The sequence below is a fragment of the Dendropsophus ebraccatus genome, chromosome 7 (assembly GCF_027789765.1).
Source record: "Dendropsophus ebraccatus isolate aDenEbr1 chromosome 7, aDenEbr1.pat, whole genome shotgun sequence".
NCBI classification, from domain to species: domain Eukaryota; kingdom Metazoa; phylum Chordata; class Amphibia; order Anura; family Hylidae; genus Dendropsophus; species Dendropsophus ebraccatus.
The window spans coordinates 129,240,958-129,263,257 of record NC_091460.1 but is presented as its reverse complement, the minus strand read 5'-3'; the positions used below and the strand labels follow the sequence as shown (position 1 = coordinate 129,263,257).

General features: G+C 44.9%; 1 protein-coding gene across 1 annotated transcript in view; it reads left to right on the top strand.

The window, feature by feature from the left end:
* The window catches only part of METTL14 (methyltransferase 14, N6-adenosine-methyltransferase non-catalytic subunit), a 28,921-nt gene extending 9,836 nt beyond the window's left edge, over nucleotides 1-19,085 (top strand). Inside the window, exons 4-11 of the mRNA XM_069976805.1 lie at nucleotides 2,418-2,498; nucleotides 7,720-7,807; nucleotides 8,211-8,301; nucleotides 10,502-10,643; nucleotides 14,543-14,635; nucleotides 16,596-16,712; nucleotides 17,227-17,437; nucleotides 18,625-19,085. Coding sequence (XP_069832906.1) covers nucleotides 2,418-2,498; nucleotides 7,720-7,807; nucleotides 8,211-8,301; nucleotides 10,502-10,643; nucleotides 14,543-14,635; nucleotides 16,596-16,712; nucleotides 17,227-17,437; nucleotides 18,625-18,929 — 1,128 coding nt within the window. The 3' untranslated portion in view covers nucleotides 18,930-19,085. The remainder of the gene's footprint in view (nucleotides 1-2,417; nucleotides 2,499-7,719; nucleotides 7,808-8,210; nucleotides 8,302-10,501; nucleotides 10,644-14,542; nucleotides 14,636-16,595; nucleotides 16,713-17,226; nucleotides 17,438-18,624) is intronic.
* The last annotated feature ends 3,215 nt before the right edge of the window (nucleotides 19,086-22,300 follow it).

The following is a 22,300-nucleotide window of genomic DNA, read 5'->3' as shown; positions in this document are numbered from 1 at the left end:
AATACAGCGTGCTGTGCGGTGTTACAGGTAGAGAATACAGCGTGCTGTGTGGTGTTACAGGTAGAGAATACAGCGTGCTGTGTGGTGTTACAGATAGAGAATACAGTGTGCTGTGTGGTGTTACAGGTAGAGAATACAGCGTGCTGTGTGGTGTTACAGGTAGAGAATACAGTGTGGTGTTACAGGTAGAGAATACAGCGTGCTGTGTGGTGTTACAGGTAGAGAATACAGCGTGCTGTGTGGTGTTACAGGTAGAGGTTACAGCGTGCTGTGTGGTGTTACAGGTAGAGAATACAGCGTGCTGTGTGGTGTTACAGGTAGAGAATACAGTGTGCTGTGTGGTGTTACAGGTAGAGAATACAGCGTGCTGTGTGGTGTTACAGGTAGAGAATACAGCGTGCTGTGTGGTGTTACAGGTAATACCAGTGTGCTGTGTGGTGTTACAGGTAGAGAATACAGCGTGCTGTGTGGTGTTACAGGTAGAGGTTACAGCGTGCTGTGTGGTGTTACAGGTAGAGAATACAGCGTGCTGTGTGGTGTTACAGGTAGAGAATACAGTGTGCTGTGTGGTGTTACAGGTAGAGAATGCAGTGTACTGTGTGGTGTTACAGGTAGAGAATACAGTGTGCTGTGTGGTGTTACAGGTAGAGAATACAGCGTGCTGTGTGGTGTTACAGGTAGAGAATACAGCATGCTGTGTGGTGTTACAGGTAGAGAATACAGTGTGCTGTGTGGTGTTACAGGTAGAGAATACAGCGTGCTGTGTGGTGTTACAGGTAGTAACAGTGCGCTGTGTGGGTGGGAACACAATGAAATGATAAAATGCTGCAAATAATTCAGTAACACAATGAAACTGCAATGATTGAACACAGCCTAGATGTTCAGCAACAGATTTGGGCGGGGAATAGGCAGGGTGGAGGACTGTGATGAAAGCATTGCATTCTGGAACCTGTGTACAACTGCTCAACTTGGAAGTATAGCCGCACAATACAGAACAAAGACCCCCAAAGCAAATGCATTTTTGGTAATTTCAAAACTGGGTTAGACAGGTATGCAATGCTATATGATTCTGCAGCTAGTGTATTTTTTTTTTTTTTTTTACCTCCACCTGGAGTTCCCCCTTAAGACAGCAATTAAATGGGTTTTGTGGAGACAAAAAATCTGGCACTAGTTGATTAGAAAGAGTTTTTTAAATCTGTTTAAAAAAAAAAAATAAAGCTTTTAGTACTTAGCAGCTGTTAAATGCCCTTCAGGAAGTAGGATATTCTTATCAGTCTGACATGTTGCTCTCTGCTGCCTCCTCTGTCCGTGTCAGGAACTGTAGAAAGCAAATAACCAAAGCAAAATTCTTCTGCTCTAGACACTCCCTGACACCAGCAGAGGTGACAGCGGGAAGCACAATGTCTGAAGGGAAAAAAATACACCACTTACAGCGGCTGATAAATGCTAGAAATCTTGAGTTTTTTAAATAAAAAGTTACTTAGACATCTGTTTTAACTTTCTGTCACCAATTGATTTGAAAACATTTTTTTCCTGAAGTATCCCTTAAACAGTCTTTCAGACCTTTCAGTATTATAGGGGTTACTCCAGCGAAAATCTTTTTCTTTCAAATCAACTGATATCAGAAAGTTATATAGATTTGTAATTTACTTCTATGAAAAAATCTCAAGTCTTCCAGTACTTATCATCTGCTGTATGTTCCGCAGGAAGTGTTTTATTTTCAGTCTGACACAGTGCTCTCTGCTGACATCTCTGGCCGAGACAGGAACTCCGTCTTGGTTTTCTATGAATATAAAACCTCTCCTGCTCTGCACAGTTTCTGTCTCTGCCAGAGATGTCAGCAGAGAGCACTTTGTCAGACTGAAAATAAAACAACACTTCCTGCAGGACATACAGAAGCTAATAAGTATGAGAAGACTTGAGATTTTTTAATAGAAGTACATTATAAATCTATATAACTTTCTGACACCAGTTGATTTGAAAGAAAAAGGTTTTCGCTGGACAACCCCTTTAAAGGGGTTATCCAGCGCTACAAAAACATGGCCACTTTCGAAAGACAACGCGACCCTTGTCTGCAGTTCAGGGGGGGGTTTGCAGTTTTAACTCCATTCACTTCAATGGAATTAAGTTGCAAAACCTGCACCCAAACTGGAGACAAGAGCGGTGCTGTCTCTGGAAGAAAGTGGCCATGCTTTTTTAGCGCTGAATAACCCCTTTAATGTGATCAGTGGGAATAGAATCTATTTTGTATACAACATGCAGGTAGTCTTTGATAGGTGAGATTTCCCCAGGTCAGTCACTGGGTGTAGGATTTGGGGTTTTTGTTAGTTTTAGGTTTTTTTAATACTGTTTCTTGATATGATGGATGTTCTGAAACAAAATATACCAGTTAAGTGTACTGACTTCTTATTTTCCAGGATGCCGTTGAACCACAAAAGGAGGAAGAGAACCTACCGTACAAAGAAGAAATTTACAAAGATTCCAGCACCTTCTTAAAGGTATTTACTAGTCTAACCATTGTTAATTTTGTATTGTACGTGTATGGATTAACTATAGCTGGAGTTGACTTTTTGAAAGATGTTTCATGGGAACTTCTAAAGACCTAGCATAAAAAATGTGAAGAACCAGCATAGCATAAAAGCATACATGCCTCCCTTCCCCAAACCCATCTGTTTTACCTAAAGGCCCTATTACACAAAATCAATACGGCCGATAATCGTCTTGTGTAATAGAAGACAACAATCAGCCGACATGAACGATTTGTCTGTCAACGTGTTGAAAGACAAACGACTAATATAGCAACAATCTGCTGCCGGAGCGGTAACCTGATTCCCAGGAAACATTATCTGCATCATCTCCATGCACCTGTGCTGCTTACATAGACTTACATGTGTCCTTGAGCCTAGGTTTCTGTAATCTGAAACGTTATAGTTCTATCCCTGCTTGGACACACAGGAAGTTACCGTATTTTCCTGTGTATAAGACGACTTTTTAACCCCGAAAAATCGGGGGTCGTTTTATGCCAGGTATGGTCGCCCCATATGGTGGGGGGGGGGGCTAAAAAATGGATGCATCCCCACTGTATGGCGTGACCACGGTAAAAAAAATCAAATCACCTGGGGCCTGTTCCCGGCCTCTGTCTTCTGTCCCGTTCCTGTTATCCGTCTTATACGTCCAGTCACCTTATACGCTGGAAAATACAGTACTTTATGTGACAAGATAGTAAAAAAAGAAAAAAGAAAAGAAACCTAGATCAATTCGGTATTACTGTAATACTGACCCACAGAATAAATTTATCATGTTATTTATACTGCATGATAAGCACCTCAAAATGTTAGAATTGCTCCCAAAGTCATCGAATATCCTATGAACCCCAAAATGTTACTCTTTCTGCTCAGTTTTCTGCTTTTGGCCATGTGTAACTCCTTGTACTGCGCTAGTATATAGCATCAGATTATCAGACTGTGGAGTATTGGGAGGTGGATTGAATGACGTTGGAGCGTGCCAGTTCGCCCTCCTTTTAGTAGACAGAATTATTCCCTGGCATGGCCGCTCTTTGAGCCGTCCAAGGTTCGCTTTTCATGAAAGAGATGTTATAAAGTTCTGTAAGTAAAAGCAGCGTGAGTGAAATGCGCGGCACACTGTGTGAAGAGTGACTGAGGAAAATCTGCTTGCCAGAGATTTCTTGGAGCGCCCGGGGAAATAGCTGTCACATAAAATGACAAAGGGGCAGTCGAACGAACGGCATAAAATCAAAGGTTTGCGCTAATGTGGAAAGGTTACTAATATATTCCGTTGAATGGTTTCACGTTTCACAAATGGAAAAGTCAATTAGCCCAGTGACTTGTCTCAAGCCATTACTTTCCTGTGGACGTGTAATCAGCTAGAGAACCGGGCACGGTATTTCTTCAGACTACAGAGTCTTTGAATCCTTCCTGGTAATTCATCTTGTGACGCGCCGCTTTTCTTACAGCATTTTAAAGACAGTGTTACTACTGTATTACCTAGCTGGCAAGCTATAGCATCGCATTTCAATATATCGAGAAAAGAGACAACGTGTCTTCAGTCAGGATAAAATCACGGGTAACGTAAAAGTTGGAATCTACAGTCAATCTTGCAATGCTTTAATTTTTTTTTGCAGAAATTAATAGAACAGGCAATTTTAAGAAACTTAGTAATTGGGTTTATTAGGCAAATATGCCATTATCTGCATTCAAAAAGACTTTCCCCAGGTCCCCCCCTTCCCCCCTCCTCTTCTCTCTCATCCACTGCTCATTATCAGGAAATCTCAGTCAAGCCCTGTGTAACCTATGGAGAGGGGAGGGGGGGAGGAGGGAGATTAGTCGCCAGCAGAGAACAGAGGGACCTGTGTGAAAGCCATAGTGAGAGGTCAGTGTTGACCTCAGAGGAGATAGCCCGGTGATGTAGCTGTAAATTAACTCTTTGTTGTCCTGTTTTGGTGCCTCCTCTCCCTCCACCCCTCCCCTCTCCATAGAGAACCATGAAGACAGGGGGGAGAGCTTCAAACTGCTTTTTCATGATAAAAATGCATTTTCCGGCTAATAAACCCATTAACAAAGTTTCTTAAAATCACCTGTACTATTGATTTCTGCAAAAAAAAATTAAATAACCGTGACACCACTTTAAAAAAAAAAAAAAAAAGGCTGGATTTACCTGCTCTTTGGAAGTATCTACCACTATGTAGTAGGGCTGAGTGATTAGGTGAATCGGTTTGATTAATTTGCCCCTTAAAGGAGAAGTCCGGCCATTTTAAAAATCTGCCAGGGGCACCGCTCACCACGGGCACGGTTCATACTCCTGATCGTTTCACCCGTGCCCCTGCCAGCTGCCAGATTTTCAAAAATGGCCAGACTTCTCCTTTCAGGGAGCTCACGAATGTATTATTTTTGTGCGGAATCTGGTGCTGAGGACGGCAATGCTGATGCTCATGACAAACAAAATGTAATATCTGCTCTTTAACCCTTTCTGTGCTGCAGTATGAGCGATTAAAGGGGTCATCCAGTTGTAGAAAAACATGGACACTTTCTTCCAGCGCTGCTGGAGCCAAATAGCTTAATGTAATGTTTAGCAGGAAAGGTTTTCTAAAGAGATTTGTCACTGCTCTGGACAGTTCCTGACATTGACAGAAGTGGCAGCAGAGAGCACTGTGTCAGACTAAAAAGAATACACCACTTCCTGCAGGACACACAGCAGCTGATAAGTACTAGAAGATTGGACTTGAGATTTTTTAATAGAAGTAATTTACAAATCTTTGGCACTTACTGGGACCAGTTGATTTGAAAGAAAAAAAAATGGTAAACTACCCCTTTAAAGGAGCTTTCTGGGCATTTTACATTGAAGGCCTTTAATGCCTGGTGATGTGAGTACCAACACCTGGCACGCCCGACGGAGCACTGTTTGTCACAGCCATAACTCTGGCATATACAGAATGAATGGCTTAAAGCAGTAGGCTTCATACATTGTGTAGTGGTGGCACCAGGTAATTGCAGCCCAGCTTAGTGTAAAACCCTTTAAACCGATACCTAATGCTGCGTTTACACGGAACGATTATCGTGCGAATTTGAACGATAATGATCAAATTCGAACGATAATCGTACGTGTAATTGCAGCGAACGATCAAGCGACGAGCGAGAAATCGTTCATTTTGATCTTTGACCATGTTCTCAAATCGTCGTTCGCAAAAAATTCGCAGATCGTTCCGTGTAAACAGCCGTTCACCGATTTAACCTATGTGCGAGATAGGCTTAAGGGATCGCAAAATGATTTTTCCGTACGATATATCATTCCGTCTAAACCCTGATTCATCGGGCGAATTATCACTACATGTAAACGCAGCATAACAGTGACCCATAGACTATTATGGTATCTGTTTAACATTTGTAAGCTTTATCATGCCATATGTGTTACAGGGGTTATAGTTATACTGTATATAGCAAGTTAAACAATATCCTGACCTCTGCCTCGTTCTGCATACTGTATGCTGTAGTCCATGTATAGGCCATAAATATCTTATATAGAATACCCCCTACAGCTGACCGATCCCTCCTGCACAAGCTCTAAGTGCTTAGACATGTGTGTTGGGGGAAGGGTGAGTATGTTCAGATGATTTGTACATTGCAAGCAGTGATCTACAACCCTGATGAAGTGAAATATCTGAGTGATCACTTCATCAGGAGCCAGATAACGTTAGAACATCTGTAACCCAGATATGGCAACACTCCTTATTTTTAAGGGTAAAACTCCAGTTTTGTGATCATAGTGGATTCAGCAGGGAGAGCTGGCCATTCAGTATCCTAAACAAGCGGCAGACTCATGCTGTGTATTGCCGGTCTTAGTTTTTGTAACCCAGGTATGCTTTAGGCCTACCCTTAGGATGGTAGTACAAAAGCCGTCCTCCTTACATCTACCCTTAGGATGGAGTGACAGCTGACACCCCTGACAATCAGGTGCTCGGCAGAGCGGGGGCAGGAACGGCTGGAAGCAGGTGGCTGAGGTCACTGTGTAGAGCCTTGCTGGGCTCCTGAGCTGAGCTGCAGTAACCCAGCACGTCCATTACACAATGACACCAGCCATCTGCTTCCAGGGGGGCAAGGTGTCAGCACTCCACCAGTCAGCCATGAATGACCAGTCCTGAGGATACTAATCAGTGTATTAGTCCTGCTCCTAGGTCACCTGCAGCACTGTGAAGGGGCCCCCAATGCTGTATATGCAAGATGATAGATAGCAAGCGCTTCTCCTTCTGCTGGAAAGCTACGTTGCACACTTTTCCCCCAGGTTATTTTGGTCCGTAAAGAAATCGTAGGCTATCGGCTGCATATACCCTCATGTTATAGGGCAGGGGTAGGGAACCTTGGCTCTCCAGTTGTTGTAAAACTTCAACTCCCATCGTGCCTGGACAGCCAAAGCTTTAGCTTTAGCTTTGGCTGTCCAGGCATGATGGGAGTTGTAGTTTTGCAACAGCTGGAAAGCCATGGTTTCCTACCCTTGTTATAGGGAATGTGCTATAGGCTGCACATTATCCTCATGTTATAGAGAACGGGCGATAGGCTGTCGGCTGCACATTATCCTCATGTTATAGAGAACGGGCGATAGGCTGTCGGCTGCACATATCCTCATGTTATAGAGAACGGGCGATAGGCTGTCGGCTGCACATTATCCTCATGTTATAGAGAACGGGCGATAGGCTGTCGGCTGCACATTATCCTCATGTTATAGAGAACGGGCGATAGGCTGTCGGCTGCACATATCCTCATGTTATAGAGAACGGGCGATAGGCTGTCGGCTGCACATTATCCTCATGTTATAGAGAACGGGCGATAGGCTGTCGGCTGCACATTATCCTCATGTTATAGAGAACGGGCGATAGGCTGTCGGCTGCACATAAACAACATGTTATAGAGAACGGGCGATAGGCTGTCGGCTGCACATATCCTCATGTTATAGAGAACGGGCGATAGGCTGTCGGCTGCACATTATCCTCATGTTATAGAGAACGGGCGATAGGCTGTCGGCTGCACATATCCTCATGTTATAGAGAATGCTCGGCCGTAGGCTGATTGCCGCAAACATTCCAGTGAATATACCAGATCTATGTGGGATTAGGTCATATATTAGACCCAGTAGCTGTACCTCCTATTCACTTCTCCTTAGAACCACATTAATTAACCTTTAATTTTTTTTTTTTTTCCATATATACAGGGAACCCAAAGTCTGAATCCTCACAACGACTATTGCCAGCATTTTGTTGACACGGGCCACAGACCTCAGAACTTTATCCGAGACGTCGGTATGATGCTTTCTTCTGTATTAGCATGCTTTCTGTTGCTTCTTTTCCATTCCTTTATGTATTCCTTTTATCTGTCTGTTTTTTGGCTTCAGGCAAGGACTATATATCCCCAGGCGTTAAGACAGTCAGTGTCATTCACGTATCTCTATGAATGATTTTTCTAAGGTTTGCAGTTTTAATAGGCTTTCATCCCAGCTGTATAACCTGACCCTGGAAAGTACATAATGTATATGTATCAGCGAGGAGTTAAGGGATTAGGCCTTCAATAATTTCCTGTCTAGAGGCGGCCAGCAGACACATATGGGATTGCTTTATGGTCTTGTACTATCTGAGATGATTGTCTACACCTATATTCCAGGGCTTCTTGTGCACAACCTGTTAACACCTCTTCCTTTTCCATTAGGATTAGCAGACCGGTTTGAGGAATATCCAAAACTCCGAGAGCTGATCAGACTTAAGGATGATCTAATATCCAAATCCAATACTCCTCCGATGTAAGTGTGTGCCTTCTATAAACATATGCACTGACCTGTCATTTCATTTAAGCCACTAAAAACCATTAAATGGAATCTGTCATCACTCGGACTCAGTTGTAAATGACAATGTAAAATCCACACAGCAGAATAATGCCCACTACTCTACATTAAGTGATGCATATGCATCCGTCCACACAAAGCTAAAGATAACCTGATCCATCAGACCAGGCTGCTTACTTCCATTGCTTTGTGGTCCACATGTCCCCTATAGGAGCTTTTGGTTGTGGAAAGGGTTAACATTCCCTGTTTGTGGATACACAGCAGCTTCGGATACACAGCATGTTCAGGCACCTATCGTAGCCAGCAGATTTGTGCCATAATAGCTCTTCTGTTGTTGGATTGGGCCAGGCTGTCTAGCCTTCATTCCCCATGTTCATCAGTAAACTTTAGGTGTCCATGTCTGTCATCAGCTTACTGGTTAACCTCCCTTGGACCGGCTTTGATAGGCACTAACCCCTTCATACTGGAAACACTGCACTGGGCCTGCTGTTCTGGAGACACTGTGACCCAGTTGTGTAGTCATCATAGCTTAGTCCCATTTTTCCTGCTGTGTGCATATATATACAGTGGTGCCTTGGATTACGAGCATAATTGGTTCCGGGACTGAGCGTGTAATCCAAATCCACTCTTAAACCAAAGCAAATTTTCCCATAAGAAATCATCGAAATGCAGACAATTGGTTCCACACCCCAAAAATAATGATTTATTATTCTGAATAACACGTAAAACAGATGAAACAAACATTTAGAAACAGCAGAATATGTGATATTATAAGTTACTGTACAGTAATGGAGAGGATGGGAAACACAAGGGCGGACAGAGACTGCAGGGAGCATGAAGGAATGAGCAGGGGAGATGTGGGCATATACATGCAGCACTCTCTGTCCGGGGAGAGAGGGGTTACAGCTATGAAGAGACCTCCACAGTCCTGTCCCCTGATGTAAGCCCCAGCCTGAAGTGGATCTGCTATGATTTGTGAGGTGAGGGAGACTTCCTAGGTCAGAGTACAGTGCTGTAGACCCAGCTATCCAGACCATGCCCCTTCCCCACTGCCCCTCCCACCCAGTACAGGGAGCTCTTAAACCAAAGCAATGCTCTTAAACCAAGTCACAGTTTTGAAAAACTGTGAGCTCTTAAACCAAAATGCTCTTAAACCAAGTTACTCTTAAACCAAGGTACCACTGTATATATGTGTGTGTATGTATGTGTATATATATATATATATATATATATATATATATATATAATACATATACACACTACTCTACCACATAGCAGTGACTGATAAGTTAAAGATACCTCGAGACAAGTCATGTTAGATTAATAACTAAAAAGTAAAAAAAAAAATATATATATATATATAACCAAGAAATTGCAGCACATCCAAGATAGTGCAAAAAAATTCTATCTTGGATGTGCTGCAATTTCTTGGTTATATTGAAGAGGAGACTTTATCCAATCTCAGTCGCTGGCACTCCTGCACCGGATCTTAGAGTGCTCTCCAGACTGAAACATATATATATATATATATATATATATATATATATATATATATTTTTTTTTTTTTTTTTAGTTATTACTCTAACATGACTTGTCTCAAGGTATCTTTTAACCCATCGGTCACTGCTATGTGGTAGAGTAGCCCTCTTATTAGTAAGGTGCCCCATTGTGGTTTATATACTGCTTCTGCTGCTTTTATTCAGCTTCAGCTGTTAGGCAGCTCTTGATCGCTCCCTAGTGGTAGTTCAATGCTGTTGCAGCACTCAGATTCTGCTTTGTCTTTTGGAGTTACACAAGGCTTTGTCCGTACTACGGGCATGCTTATTAAACAAACAATGAATCAATAAACAATTGTCCCCCCTGGTCTTTTGCAGCGGTTTTACCAGGAACAACTTTTCCCCCATTTATATACTTATATAGGTTGATTAGAGTTTCCCTTTTTTTTTTTTTTTCTTCCAACCAGCAGAAGACTAAACAGCTTCAGGAGACTGGACCTGGCTACATGTACCAAGCCCCTGCTACTTTTACTTTGTTCTCTCTGTTCATCTCTTGTGGAATCCCTCATGGTGTTCCAGATCTGTGCCGAATAATAAGACTTTCTGCATTATCTAAAAACCCGATGGAAACCATTTCACCGTATTTATTTCCCATTCTGCAGGTATTTACAAGCAGACCTTGAGACATTTGATCTGAGAGAGTTGAAGAGCGAGTTTGATGTTATTCTCCTTGAACCACCACTAGAGGAATATTACAGGGAAACTGGCATTGCTGCCAATGAGAACTGGTGGACCTGGGAAGACGTGAGTAAAGCTTGTTAGTGTGTAAAGCTGGTTAAGACCCCCTTTGGATGGGCTGATGGAGGGCAGGGGAACCAGCAGCGATCTTGGTGATTGGCACTCTACAAGGCTCAACTAAATGTGTCATCTACACATCCCTATTGTCGGCTGATCCTTGGCCCTTTTAGGCTTCGTTCACATCTGCGTACGATCGGGGCCCGATTAAATAACTGGACAAAAGAACACTTCAATAAGTATTTTTTTGTCCCATTAGACTCTTGCAAAATGAAGGATACCATCAGAAAACCTGACGGATCCCGTTAAGGGTACGTTCACACTTAGATCCGCAGCAGATTTCATTTAAATAACTGAACACAGCAACAAATCTACACGATCAAATCTTCTGCGGATCTGCTGCGGATCCTGTAGGTGTGAACGCACCCTAAAGGGGAATTATGCTGATATCCCCCAGCAGCTCTTTACCTCATGTCCACACTGCTGTAACAGATTTTTCTCTCTGTTTCGGCATTAGAAGATATGCAAATTGGCGCCTGAGGAGCAATGTGGACATTGTCCGCGTGGTCAGAGCACCACGGTCGCCCCGCTCCTCCTCCCCCGCCTACTATACATATTCATATATGCATAGTTATGGCGCTTGTAACTGCGCATGTGCAGGGAAGAACTCACATACTAGACGTTCTGCTTCCAGCGCATGCGCGCTTCTCGCCTTTTCCCGGCTGAGAATAATACCGCCTCATCACCCCTTTCCTGGTCCCCGGACATCATGGATGATGTAAGAAGGGGGGTGAGGAGGGATTCTTCTCAGCCGGGACACAGTGAAAAATTGTGCATGGGCCAGAAGAAGCCCGTTTCATATGAGAGCTGTTACCTGCATGTGCGTGATTACGAGCGCCGTTGCTATGCATAGTGGGCGGGGCAGGATGGGCAGACCAAGGGTGGTGCTCTGCTCCTCAGGTCCAATATGCATATGTTCTTTTATCAAAATGCCAAACAACACCAGAACACAGTGAAAAGTCAATAATCTCACTGCACACATGAAGTAAAGAGCTGCGGGGGGATATCAGTTTACACAAACCTGCTGATGGTTTCCCTTTAAAGTCAATGGCGTCTTTCGGGCTTTGTTCGTGTCCATTGTGCAGTGGTCCATCTGGCTCAGTTTGCCACTGCAGTATCTGACACACAGGTCCTGGACGTTGGCCGATTATTGAAAATGATAGAGAACAACTAAGTAAAAGGGCCTTTACTGTAAGTTTGAGATTGCATATGAGATTTCCTTTTTTATGGGGTAATATTCAGTACTTTTTTTTTTAATTGCGACCATCCTCATTGAAGACTATGTAAAATAGTCACTTTTCAATAATAGACATGGTCGGGGAGTAATAACATCTGGGTGAGTAAACAGTACGGATCTAGTTGTTGTCATCCAGTACCTACTGTACATTGCTGTCTGGTACTTTCCTGAAGTCACCAACCAGAAGATAAGAACAGATTTAATGTCTTCCCCCTGAGAGCGCAGTTTTGACCAAAGGTTAATACTGTCACCAACCTGTTAGCAGAAAGAGATTGATCTCAACCCGTACTATTTGTTCGCGGTGCTAAAGGAATCCATTTCCTGCAAAGAATTGAATTCTGCCTCGATGTGCCATGTTTTAATTTGGCATCCTGCTCTATTTTCTCTTCAGCTGACAGGTGTCACAGTTTTAACGCTTTATGAAATATTTGCTTTCTTTTACTGTCATTCGTTCCGTAGTGTAATATTTGAATAAAAAGCCTAAGTAGAAAGTGATGGCGCTTGTTTTACCGTAACATAGCTGCACAGTGCCATGCCTATACGCCGAGGGTGCCCATGCGTATACGCCGAGGGTGCCCATGCGTATACGCCGAGGGGGCCCATGCGTATACGCCGAGGGGGCCCATGCGTATACGCCGAGGGGGCCCATGCGTATACGCCGAGGGGGCCCATGCGTATACGCCGAGGGGGCCCATGCGTATACGCCGAGGGGGCCCATGCGTATACGCCGAGGGGGCCCATGCGTATACGCCGAGGGGGCCCATGCGTATACGCCGAGGGGGCCCATGCGTATACGCCGAGGGGGCCCATGCGTATACGCCGAGGGGGCCCATGCCTATACGCCGAGGGGGCCCATGCCTATACGCCGAGGGGGCCCATGCCTATACGCCGAGGGGGCCCATGCCTATACGCCGAGGGGGCCCATGCCTATACGCCGAGGGGGCCCATGCCTATACGCCGAGGGGGCCCATGCCTATACGCCGAGGGGGCCCATGCCTATACGCCGAGGGGGCCCATGCCTATACGCCGAGGGGGCCCATGCCTATACGCCGAGGGGGCCCATGCCTATACGCCGAGGGGGCCCATGCCTATACGCCGAGGGGGCCCTTATTCTCTCCATATGGAAAAAAATTCTACAAATAAACAGGTTTTGCCACTATAGACATTTTTCCTGAGTTCCCCAATCTTATAACAGGAGGTCTCACCGTCTGGACTTAGAGCAATCTATAAGACAGAGTTAACCACCCAGGTTCACCCTGAACAACAATAGCCTTGGATTTTTTTTTTTGGCACTTACTAGATCGCAGGCAGGGCCGCACAAGTGATCACTGGATCATTCTTGCAACTATCATCCATTGACTGCACATCCCCTTTTACACAGGACAAGTGTGACAGACAACCGTCATGGTGATGCAATTCTTGTTTGTTGGCCTGATATCACCCCATGTAATGTGATTAATCCATATTCACTGCCTTTAGTAACAGTGTGAGCCTCTGTCAGGTTTCTGCTGTCCTATCTCAGGGTAGGATAAACTAGTGACAGAGAAGCTGAACAGAATGATGTATCACTTATATTGTTCTGTGCAGCTGATCCAGAGATATCCTCCTGAATAACAAGGACAATAAGTAGTCCTCTCCATTATGTGCATGAGCCCAGTAGTCCTGGATATTCATGAGAAGCAGAAAACTCTGCCCACCAGCTGCTGATTGGCAGTTATCTATCCATGCTGTGTATAGGTAGTCAGCTGTCAATCAGCAGTTAGTGGGCGGGGGGAGGGGTATGGCAAGAATCCTATTCTCCTGCATATTAGGAGAACGGCTGAACAGAATTATGTAAGTAATACACCGATCTGTTCAGCATTTCTGTCTCTAGTTTATGCTGCCCTCATTTAAGGCGGAATAAACCTAGTGACAGATTCCCTTTAATAAAGTAGCTTGGGTAATACAGTGGATTACTTTTTGGCAGAGTGCAGGTTGGTGCTTTACAATATATATTCTTTGTCCTATTCCTAGAGTATAGGACAGTACCTGCCCGCATTATGTACTGATTTTTACATGAAAACAGGAATCTACCCTTACAGACATATAGTAATGACATATATCTAGACATAGAACTAAAATTGGGTCCATTTCTTGTACCACATCAGCACAGGAGAAATGAACTGTTACATAATTCTCAGTAAAATCAGTAGGCTGTCTTGGTTGTCAATGCCAATGCTGGATCCTCCATTATGAGAGACGCTCTACCTCGCCCCACCCCCCCAGGCCTATATATAAGGTCTAATGGTAGGGGCGCCTATTATTTCGCTTAAACCAGAAAGCCTTTGAAAAACCCTGACGGGAAAATAATTTAGTGTCTGGGAAGTAAATGGACTCTCCGTGACTTGATCCTGTCATGGATCCATTTTCAGGAGCGATACCTAGTATAATTTCCATTACACAACTTCTCTCCTCCATGAGTCACATCTGCTGCGCGTTATGTCAGACCTGGTGCTATAATAGTGTGAGCTCTGGGATTTGATAACCTGTCAAAATGTCTGCGCCATATTAAAGAAATCGTTCATTTTATAGTCTCGCTGCTCCAACCAAATCAACCTTCTCTCTGTTTTAGATAATGAAATTAGATATTGAAGGCATCGCAGGCTCCAGGGCTTTTGTGTTCCTGTGGTGCGGCTCCGGGGAAGGTCTGGATTTTGGTAGAATGGTAAGTCAGATAATCCCTGTTATATAGCACAGCAGCTGACGGCTGCTTCCTGCCTCGCTTGTCACATACACACCTGACAAATAGTCTGTGATGAGGAGGATTCAAGGCTGGTGGTTACAGGTATATGAGAAGAGGCTAGAGATTCCTGATACTGAGAGTGTTGGTGTTACCTGGTGAATGTTGTATATGTGCTGTATACATGGAGGCAGGTGTTTCATTATACAGTCTACACGGACACGTTTTCAAGTAACAATAATACATTCCATCGGCAAGGCGAAATCTGTTTCCTTTCTAAGACATTAAGTTCATTGTATTGTCAAGGTTCTCAGAGAGAGAGCGCACAACTTTTTTGTGCAGTCACTGATAAACTGTATTACTGGTTCCATCAGTGTTGTGTTACTTGCATCGCAAAGCACTGGAACTTGTGGTTAACTGTTCACCTGATCTTTAGGGACATACTTCAAACCAAATGTTGGCAACCTGTCAAGTGTTTTTAGCAGACTCAATAACTGTACTTGGCCGGACGTAATCCAGTTTGGGCGATTTCTTGAATGTATCCTATTTCTGTGCAGTACCATTAGTGTTGAGAGAGCTCGTTCTGGCTTGATGCTCGATTGAGTATCTGGGTACTTGATCAATCTCGATGCTCAAGCAAAAACCTTTTAAGGCCCTATTACACTGAATCATTATCGGCCATGTTCGGGCGATATAGGCCGTTACGGCCGATAATCGTCCCGCGTAATAGAAGACAACGATCAGCCGATATGAACGATGTCGGCTTATCGTTGCAGTCATTTGTCTTTCAACATGTTGAAAGACAAACGACTCCTATAGTAGCGATCTGCTGCCGTCACCCCGGGTGATCGGGCAGCCCATAGCAGATAGCAGCGGTCTGCTGCCGTCGCTCCTATTTGCAGCCCTATTACACGGAACGATTATCGGCTGTTACTGATCATTGCAGTCGTCTGTCTTTCGACACGCTAAAAGGCAAATGACTTAAATAGCAGCGATCTGCTGCCGTCGCTTTGTGGAATAGGAGCAGCGGCAGCTGCTATCTGATATGGGCTGCCCGAATGATTAAGTGATCAAGCTGGGAGAGAGGAGCAAACGAGCATTGACAGCGCTTGTTTGGTCCCCCAGTCACCGTGTAATAGGGGCTTTAGTGCTTGGATAGTAAAAAAAAAAAAAGCTTGTGAAAAGGCGTAATGCATTTCTACAACCTTTACCCCTTAAGGCAAGAGAGGGGGGGGGGGGTAAATTATACATACAGTCCTGGCCTCCTCCTAGCTTTATATGCGACCAGCGCAGAACAGTCAGGCCCCCAAAGGGTTAAATGGATTTAACTGACCCCACTTAACCCCCTGGTGGACAGACTTCTCAGTTTCGCCATCAACGGGTTAAGTAAGGGCACATAGCATGTTCACTTAACCCCCAGGAAGCCAAATTGTTCAGTCTGGCCCCCCAAGGGATTAAATCTTGGGAGGGAGGGGGTCATCTTCAAACCTGGAATCCTGGCATGGAGCAGCATCTTTCTCCTGTTCCATCTTCTTTAACAAGCCACCCAGTTGCTCTGACAGGATACCACTGCAGCCGCTAATTGGCTGAGCGAAAACTGCAGCAGTCTCTGCTCAGCCAATCAGCAGCTGCAGTGGTGTCCCACCTCAACCACTGATTGGCTCAGATGAGAGAAGATGCTGTTGGAAGCCTTGGACAGTAAGCATAAATCCCCTAAAGTTTTTTAGGTTTTAATTGTGACCCCATCATATACTAGGATCTGCTAGTTTAGGTAATGGGTTAGCTATATATAATTAATTCCTCCGCATAGTAGTAGCCATTGTGGGTCTTTTATATCCCTTCTGTAATGTGGCTTCTCTCAGGAGGGTGCAGTAACCTCTGCGTCTGCCTTTGTTAGATATTTAGTGTTCCATTTCACAGTACTTTTTACGGTTAATATCTGCAGTGCTTGCGGAAGTGGGGCTTTAGACGATCCGAAGACATTTGTTGGATAAAAACTAATAAAGACAATCCTGGCAAGACCAAGACCTTGGACCCTAAGGCAATCTTCCAGAGGACAAAGGTACAGCGTTCCCATCTGTCACTAGAATGAGACATTTGTAGGATAAACAAGATTGTGTCTAAATCCAAGCAGCACAATAGTCGCTGTACCTTTTAAATCATCACGCTGCTATGGGATGTGTGCTGTGAAAGCAGCAATATAGAGCGTGGTGAAGTGCAGCAGTATGAAAATAAAGTACTGGCCAGGAATATACCCAAGCCTGCTACCGGAGGTGATGGATGATTTCATTTTTTAATGTAATGATGAAAAAATTATAGAAGTGGTGCATCATCCTGACATATATCTGTCTGCGCATTATAGCAGCTGACCATTTCATAAATCTCGAGTGGAAGCTGGAAGAAAAGCAATTTTATACAAGTGATACTGTTGCAAACTTCTCTTCAGTAGAAAGTGCATCAGCGTCTACCCAATATAGTTATACTTACAGCGGCCCACTCTATGCGTACCCTCATACATGGCACTTTTTTGTATGTCGCCTTTCCACATGATGATTATTGTGCACTTATTTCCATAGGAGCACTGCCTTATGGGTATTAGAGGAACCGTGCACCGCAGCACCGATGGCGATTTCATCCATGCCAATGTTGACATTGACCTTATTATCACAGAGGAGCCAGAGATAGGAAACATTGAAAAGCCTGTGGAGATCTTCCACATTATTGAACACTTCTGTCTGGGACGGAGAAGGCTCCATCTTTTTGGCAGGGATAGCACAATAAGACCTGGTAAGAGTGATACATTTGTCTCCTGGGGATATAAGCTAGATATGTGTAAACTTTAAGGAGTAGTCCAGACATTTTCATAAAACTGCAGCGGGCAGGGGGGAATGTAATTAAGGCATCCTAGCTTATCCCTCCTTGTGCCTGCGGTGAGCGGCGGGACCGGCCTCAGGACCCCTGTCAGGAGGCATTTTCCTGTGACACTGTGACGTCATCACAATGGCTGGGAAATTGCCTGCGCCGGCTGATGGACAGCCCACTCAGCCAATCAGTGACTGGAGCGGCGTCCCACCCCAGTCACTGACTGGCTGAGCAGGCAATCCATCACCTGGGTTGTGGCTCGAGCCCAGCCGGGGTCCCGTGGCAGCGATTTGAGGAGTGGTGAGCTAATACCCTTTATTACTTTCCCTCGTGCCCCTGCCTTTTTTGAAAACCCATCGGAGGCCGGACTTCTCCTTTAATTCAAAGGCTTAATGCAGAATTCTGAGTCTGTTCTGCATGACATGTAATGCATGCACATCAGTATCTGCCTACAGAGTATTATCCTCTTCATACACAGACATGGGTCCAGGTAACAACACCCTGGCAAACAGCTGAATCCCTTTGTTGTAGTATAAACAACTATAACATTTTTTGGGCAGACTAGATTGACTTCTGTTGCTTGTTAATGGAGCTCTGCACAGGGGTCCTGAGATGAGGACCGTTCTCGGTGATGCCCATATACCTAATTTATCTAAGGATTGCTTTAGAAGGTCATCTGACAAAACTAAGAATTGTTAGTGTCTTTCACCTTTATAAAGTTGACAGGCCACCTGTGCCTGGGACCCTATGACAACATCTCTTGCTCCTGTTCCCTGGCAGGATTACCATAGGGACAGTGGGTCTCATAGCGACCAATTACGTTGCACTTTCAGTCTGGCATATGTAACCACATGAAAAGTGAGTCTTAATTTTCCTATGATATCGCTGAGCTGCCAAAGCATTTGGACGGGAATAGTTGCCATGGAGATAGAAGCAAAGAAGCCCGCATGGGATACCCTAGTGTCACATTCACATTTATATAATGCACTATAGGTGCTGTACTCTTATCGGTTTGATCACAGCACTTTTTAATGTGCTATATTATAGTAAACTGCTCTTCTTATAGTTATCTCTAAATAAGGTTTTTTATCTTTTTATTTTATTTTTTTAAGGCTGGCTTACTGTGGGCCCTACACTGACAAACAGCAACTTTAATTCCGAAGCATATGCATCATACTTCAATGCCCCTAATTCAACACTGACTGGCTGTACTGAAGAAATCGAGAGGCTTCGCCCCAAAACCCCACCACCAAAATCAGACCGAGGCTTTGGTACAGCTAGGGGCGGTGGTCGGGGGGGACCTTCTGTTGGTAGAGGAGAACGTGGTAGAGAGAGGAGCAGAGGAAGCTTCAGAGGCGATCGAGGAAATTTCCGAGGACGGGGAGGGCCACACAGAGGTGGATTTGCCCCCCGTTAATCCATTCCTAGCAAGAGGCTTTTAGCTTTTCTTTTTTATAGTTTCACGTAACAAATGTAATGCTGTTAAAGACAAAAATGCAAGTTTTCAACTTGATGCTGGCACCTCTTTGTTAATATTTTTATAATGAAAAAATAAAATGACTTTCCAGTCTTGGATGGATGTTTTAAAACATTATTAATGTAATTTGCACAAAAAAAAAAAACCAGGATTAAAAGTGTACTCCTTTTAGAATCAGTGGAGCCGTGTCACAGAGGGGAGTGGAGATCGTCACACTGGATGTCGATGTTCCTGCCCCCAGTGCTCCGGCGTGGTGCTTGGGAAAAGACCTATTGCTGTGCACGGGAACACGGACCGCGCCATTGGCATCTCCGCCTCAGGCTGTTAAAGTAAAAAACCTGAAGCGATGTACCTAGTAGTTGCCCCTTAGGGTCGTTTTACCACACACAGATATCTGACAGATTTTTAAGCCAAAACCAGGAATGGATTTGAAAAGAGGAGAAATCTCAGTCTTTCCTTTATGACATGGTCTCTGTTTATAGTCAGATTTTTGAAGCCAAAGCTAGGAACAGACTATAAACAGAGACCATGTCATAAAGGAAAGACTGAGATTTCTCCCCTTTTCAAATCCATTCCTGGTTTTGGCTTCAAAATTCTGTCAGATATCTGTTTGTGTAAAACAGGGATGGGGAACCTTTTCCATGTTGAGGGCCGGTCGGGCATTAATAAAATCATTCTAGGGCTGCATACCATGCGCGGCAGTTAGTAGCGTGTTTGCAGCACCCAGGGCAAGGTAAAGTATTGTTCCCCTAGTGCCCCTGCTATTGTAGTTGACCCCCAGTGCCTGTCTCTTGTAGTCTAGTTCACCCCCCAGTCATGTCCCTGGTAGCCTAGTTAACCCCCAGTGATGCCTCTGGTAGGCCTAGTTAACCCCCCCCCCCCCCCCAGGCATGTCCCTGGTAGCTTAATTAACCCCCCAGGCATGTTCCTGGTAGCTTAATTAAAGGGGTAGTGCAGCGGTAAAGAATTATTCACAGAATAACACACATTACAAAGTTATACAACTTTGTAATGTATGTTATGTATGTTATGTCTGTGAATCGCCCCCTTCCCGTGTCCCACCACCCCCGCCCGTGTACCCAGAAGTGTGTGGTGCATTATACATTACCTGATCCGTGTCAAGGGCCGTCTGCCATTTTGTGCCAAACGTCACTTTCAGACGCAGGGCCGAATCCCTGCCGCCGTCCCCCCTCCGCCGCATCACAACTGTGCTCAGCCAATCGCGGCTGAGCATCGGATGACGCTGCAGAGGGCGGCCGGCATTCGGAACAGTCGGAGCTGTTCGCCGGCCGAAGAAGACGTCACTGACTGAAGATTGGAGACGGGGGTCGGCACGTGACAGGTAATGTATAGCGCACCACACTTCCGGGTACACGGGTAAAGAATTATTGACAGAATAACACACATTACAAAGTTTTACAACTTTGTAATGTATGTTATGTCTGTGAATGGCCCCCTTCCCCGTGTCCCACCAGGGGGTGGTGGGACACGGGGAAGGGGGCCATTCACAGACATAACATACATTACAAAGTTGTAAAACTTTGTAATGTGTGTTATTCTGTCAATAATTCTTTACCGCCGCACTACCCCTTTAACCCCCCAGGCATGTCCCTGGTAGCCTAGTTAACCCCCCCAGTCATGTCCCTGGTAGCCTAGTTAACCCCCATCAGTCATGCCCCTGTTGCCTAGTTAACCCCCATAAGTCATGTCCCTGGTAGCCTAGTTAACCCCCAAATAAAAAAAATAAACATCCCACTCATCTTTCCTCCGCTCCCACGCTGTCCAGGTCCTCTTCTCTCCCCTCTAGCCTGTGCCTGTCTTCTGCAGGCGGCGCGCGATGAAATGACGTAATCGCGCGCGGCCCGCAGGAGACGGAAGACGTGCGCCGCTCTTGTGGGGAAGGAGCCGGCAGAGACAGCATCCTCCTGGCAGCTGTCACAGACACCGGAGGATGCTGTGTGCGCCGGCTCCTTCCCCTCCAGTGCGGCGCGTGTCACAGGGGAGCCGCGGGCCGCATCGGGAGGTCTCAGGGGCCGGATGCGGCCCGCGGGCCGGAGGTTCCCAACCCCTGGTGTAAAAGAACCCTTAGTGTGAAGATCTTTAATGGGTTATCCATAGAGATGAGCGAACCTGGAGCATGCTCGAGTCGATCCGAACCCGAACTTTTGGCATTTGATTAGCGGTAGCTGCTGAACTTGGATAAAGCCCGAAGGCTATGTGGAAAACATGGATATAGTCATTGGCTGTATCCATGTTTTCCAGACAACCTTAGAGCTTTATCCAACTTCAGCAGCCATCGCTAATCAAATGCCGAAAGTTTGGGCTCGGATGGACTCCAAACCGGTTCGCTCATCTCTAGTTATCCAGTATTAGAAAGAAAAAAAAACAGACTTTAGGGTAAATTCACACGTTTGAATTCGCAGCAAAATCTGCTGCAGATCCTACGCCAATTATTTTCAATGAGGATACATACTCACAGCGTAATTTACATCCCACTGCCAGTATGTATGTGGCAACGCCATTAACACCCGCCTGCCGGAGCATACTTTACCTCTTCCCTGCTTGCTTCGGAGGCTCCCGACGTCTTCACGTCCCATTTAGCCAATCAGTGCCCTGCCCCACCACAGCCACAGATTGGCTGAACGGGACGTGAAGAATAGAGATGAGCGAACCTTTCGGACTTCCGATCTCCTGGAATATCGGCCACATATTCTTAGGATCACAACTATGCACCCAGGATCGCAGGCATCATGATCGAGCAAACTGCTTTCGGACCAAAGTCCGAAAGGTTCGCTCATCTCAGATTTTGCTCCGAAGCAAGCTGGAGCGGGGAAGAGGTAAAGTATGCTCCGGCAGGCAGGTGTTAATAGCGCTGCCACATACATACTAGCAGCGGGAAGTAAATTACACTGTGAGTATGTAAATCCGCAGCAGATCCGCCCGTGTGAATTTACCCTTAATAGTATAACATAAAAGATTGTTGTCAGAACAGACCACCTGGTCCACCTAGTCTGCCCTTTTAGTATTTCCCTTCTTATTATCTTAGGACAGATTTATTATTTTATATATATACTATATTATAGTAGATTTACCAACCACATCTGCTGGAAGTTTGTTCCAAGCATCTACTACTCTTTCAGTGAAGTAATATTTTCTCATGTTGTATCTGAACTTTCTCCCAACTGATCTATAATACATTGATGTACTTGCTACATGTAGTTCTTTTTCATACAAAAAGAACAACTTTTGAAAAGTTTTTATGGGTTGTGTGTATGCCCACCTCTTGTCCCTGTCCCGCTTTTCATCCATAT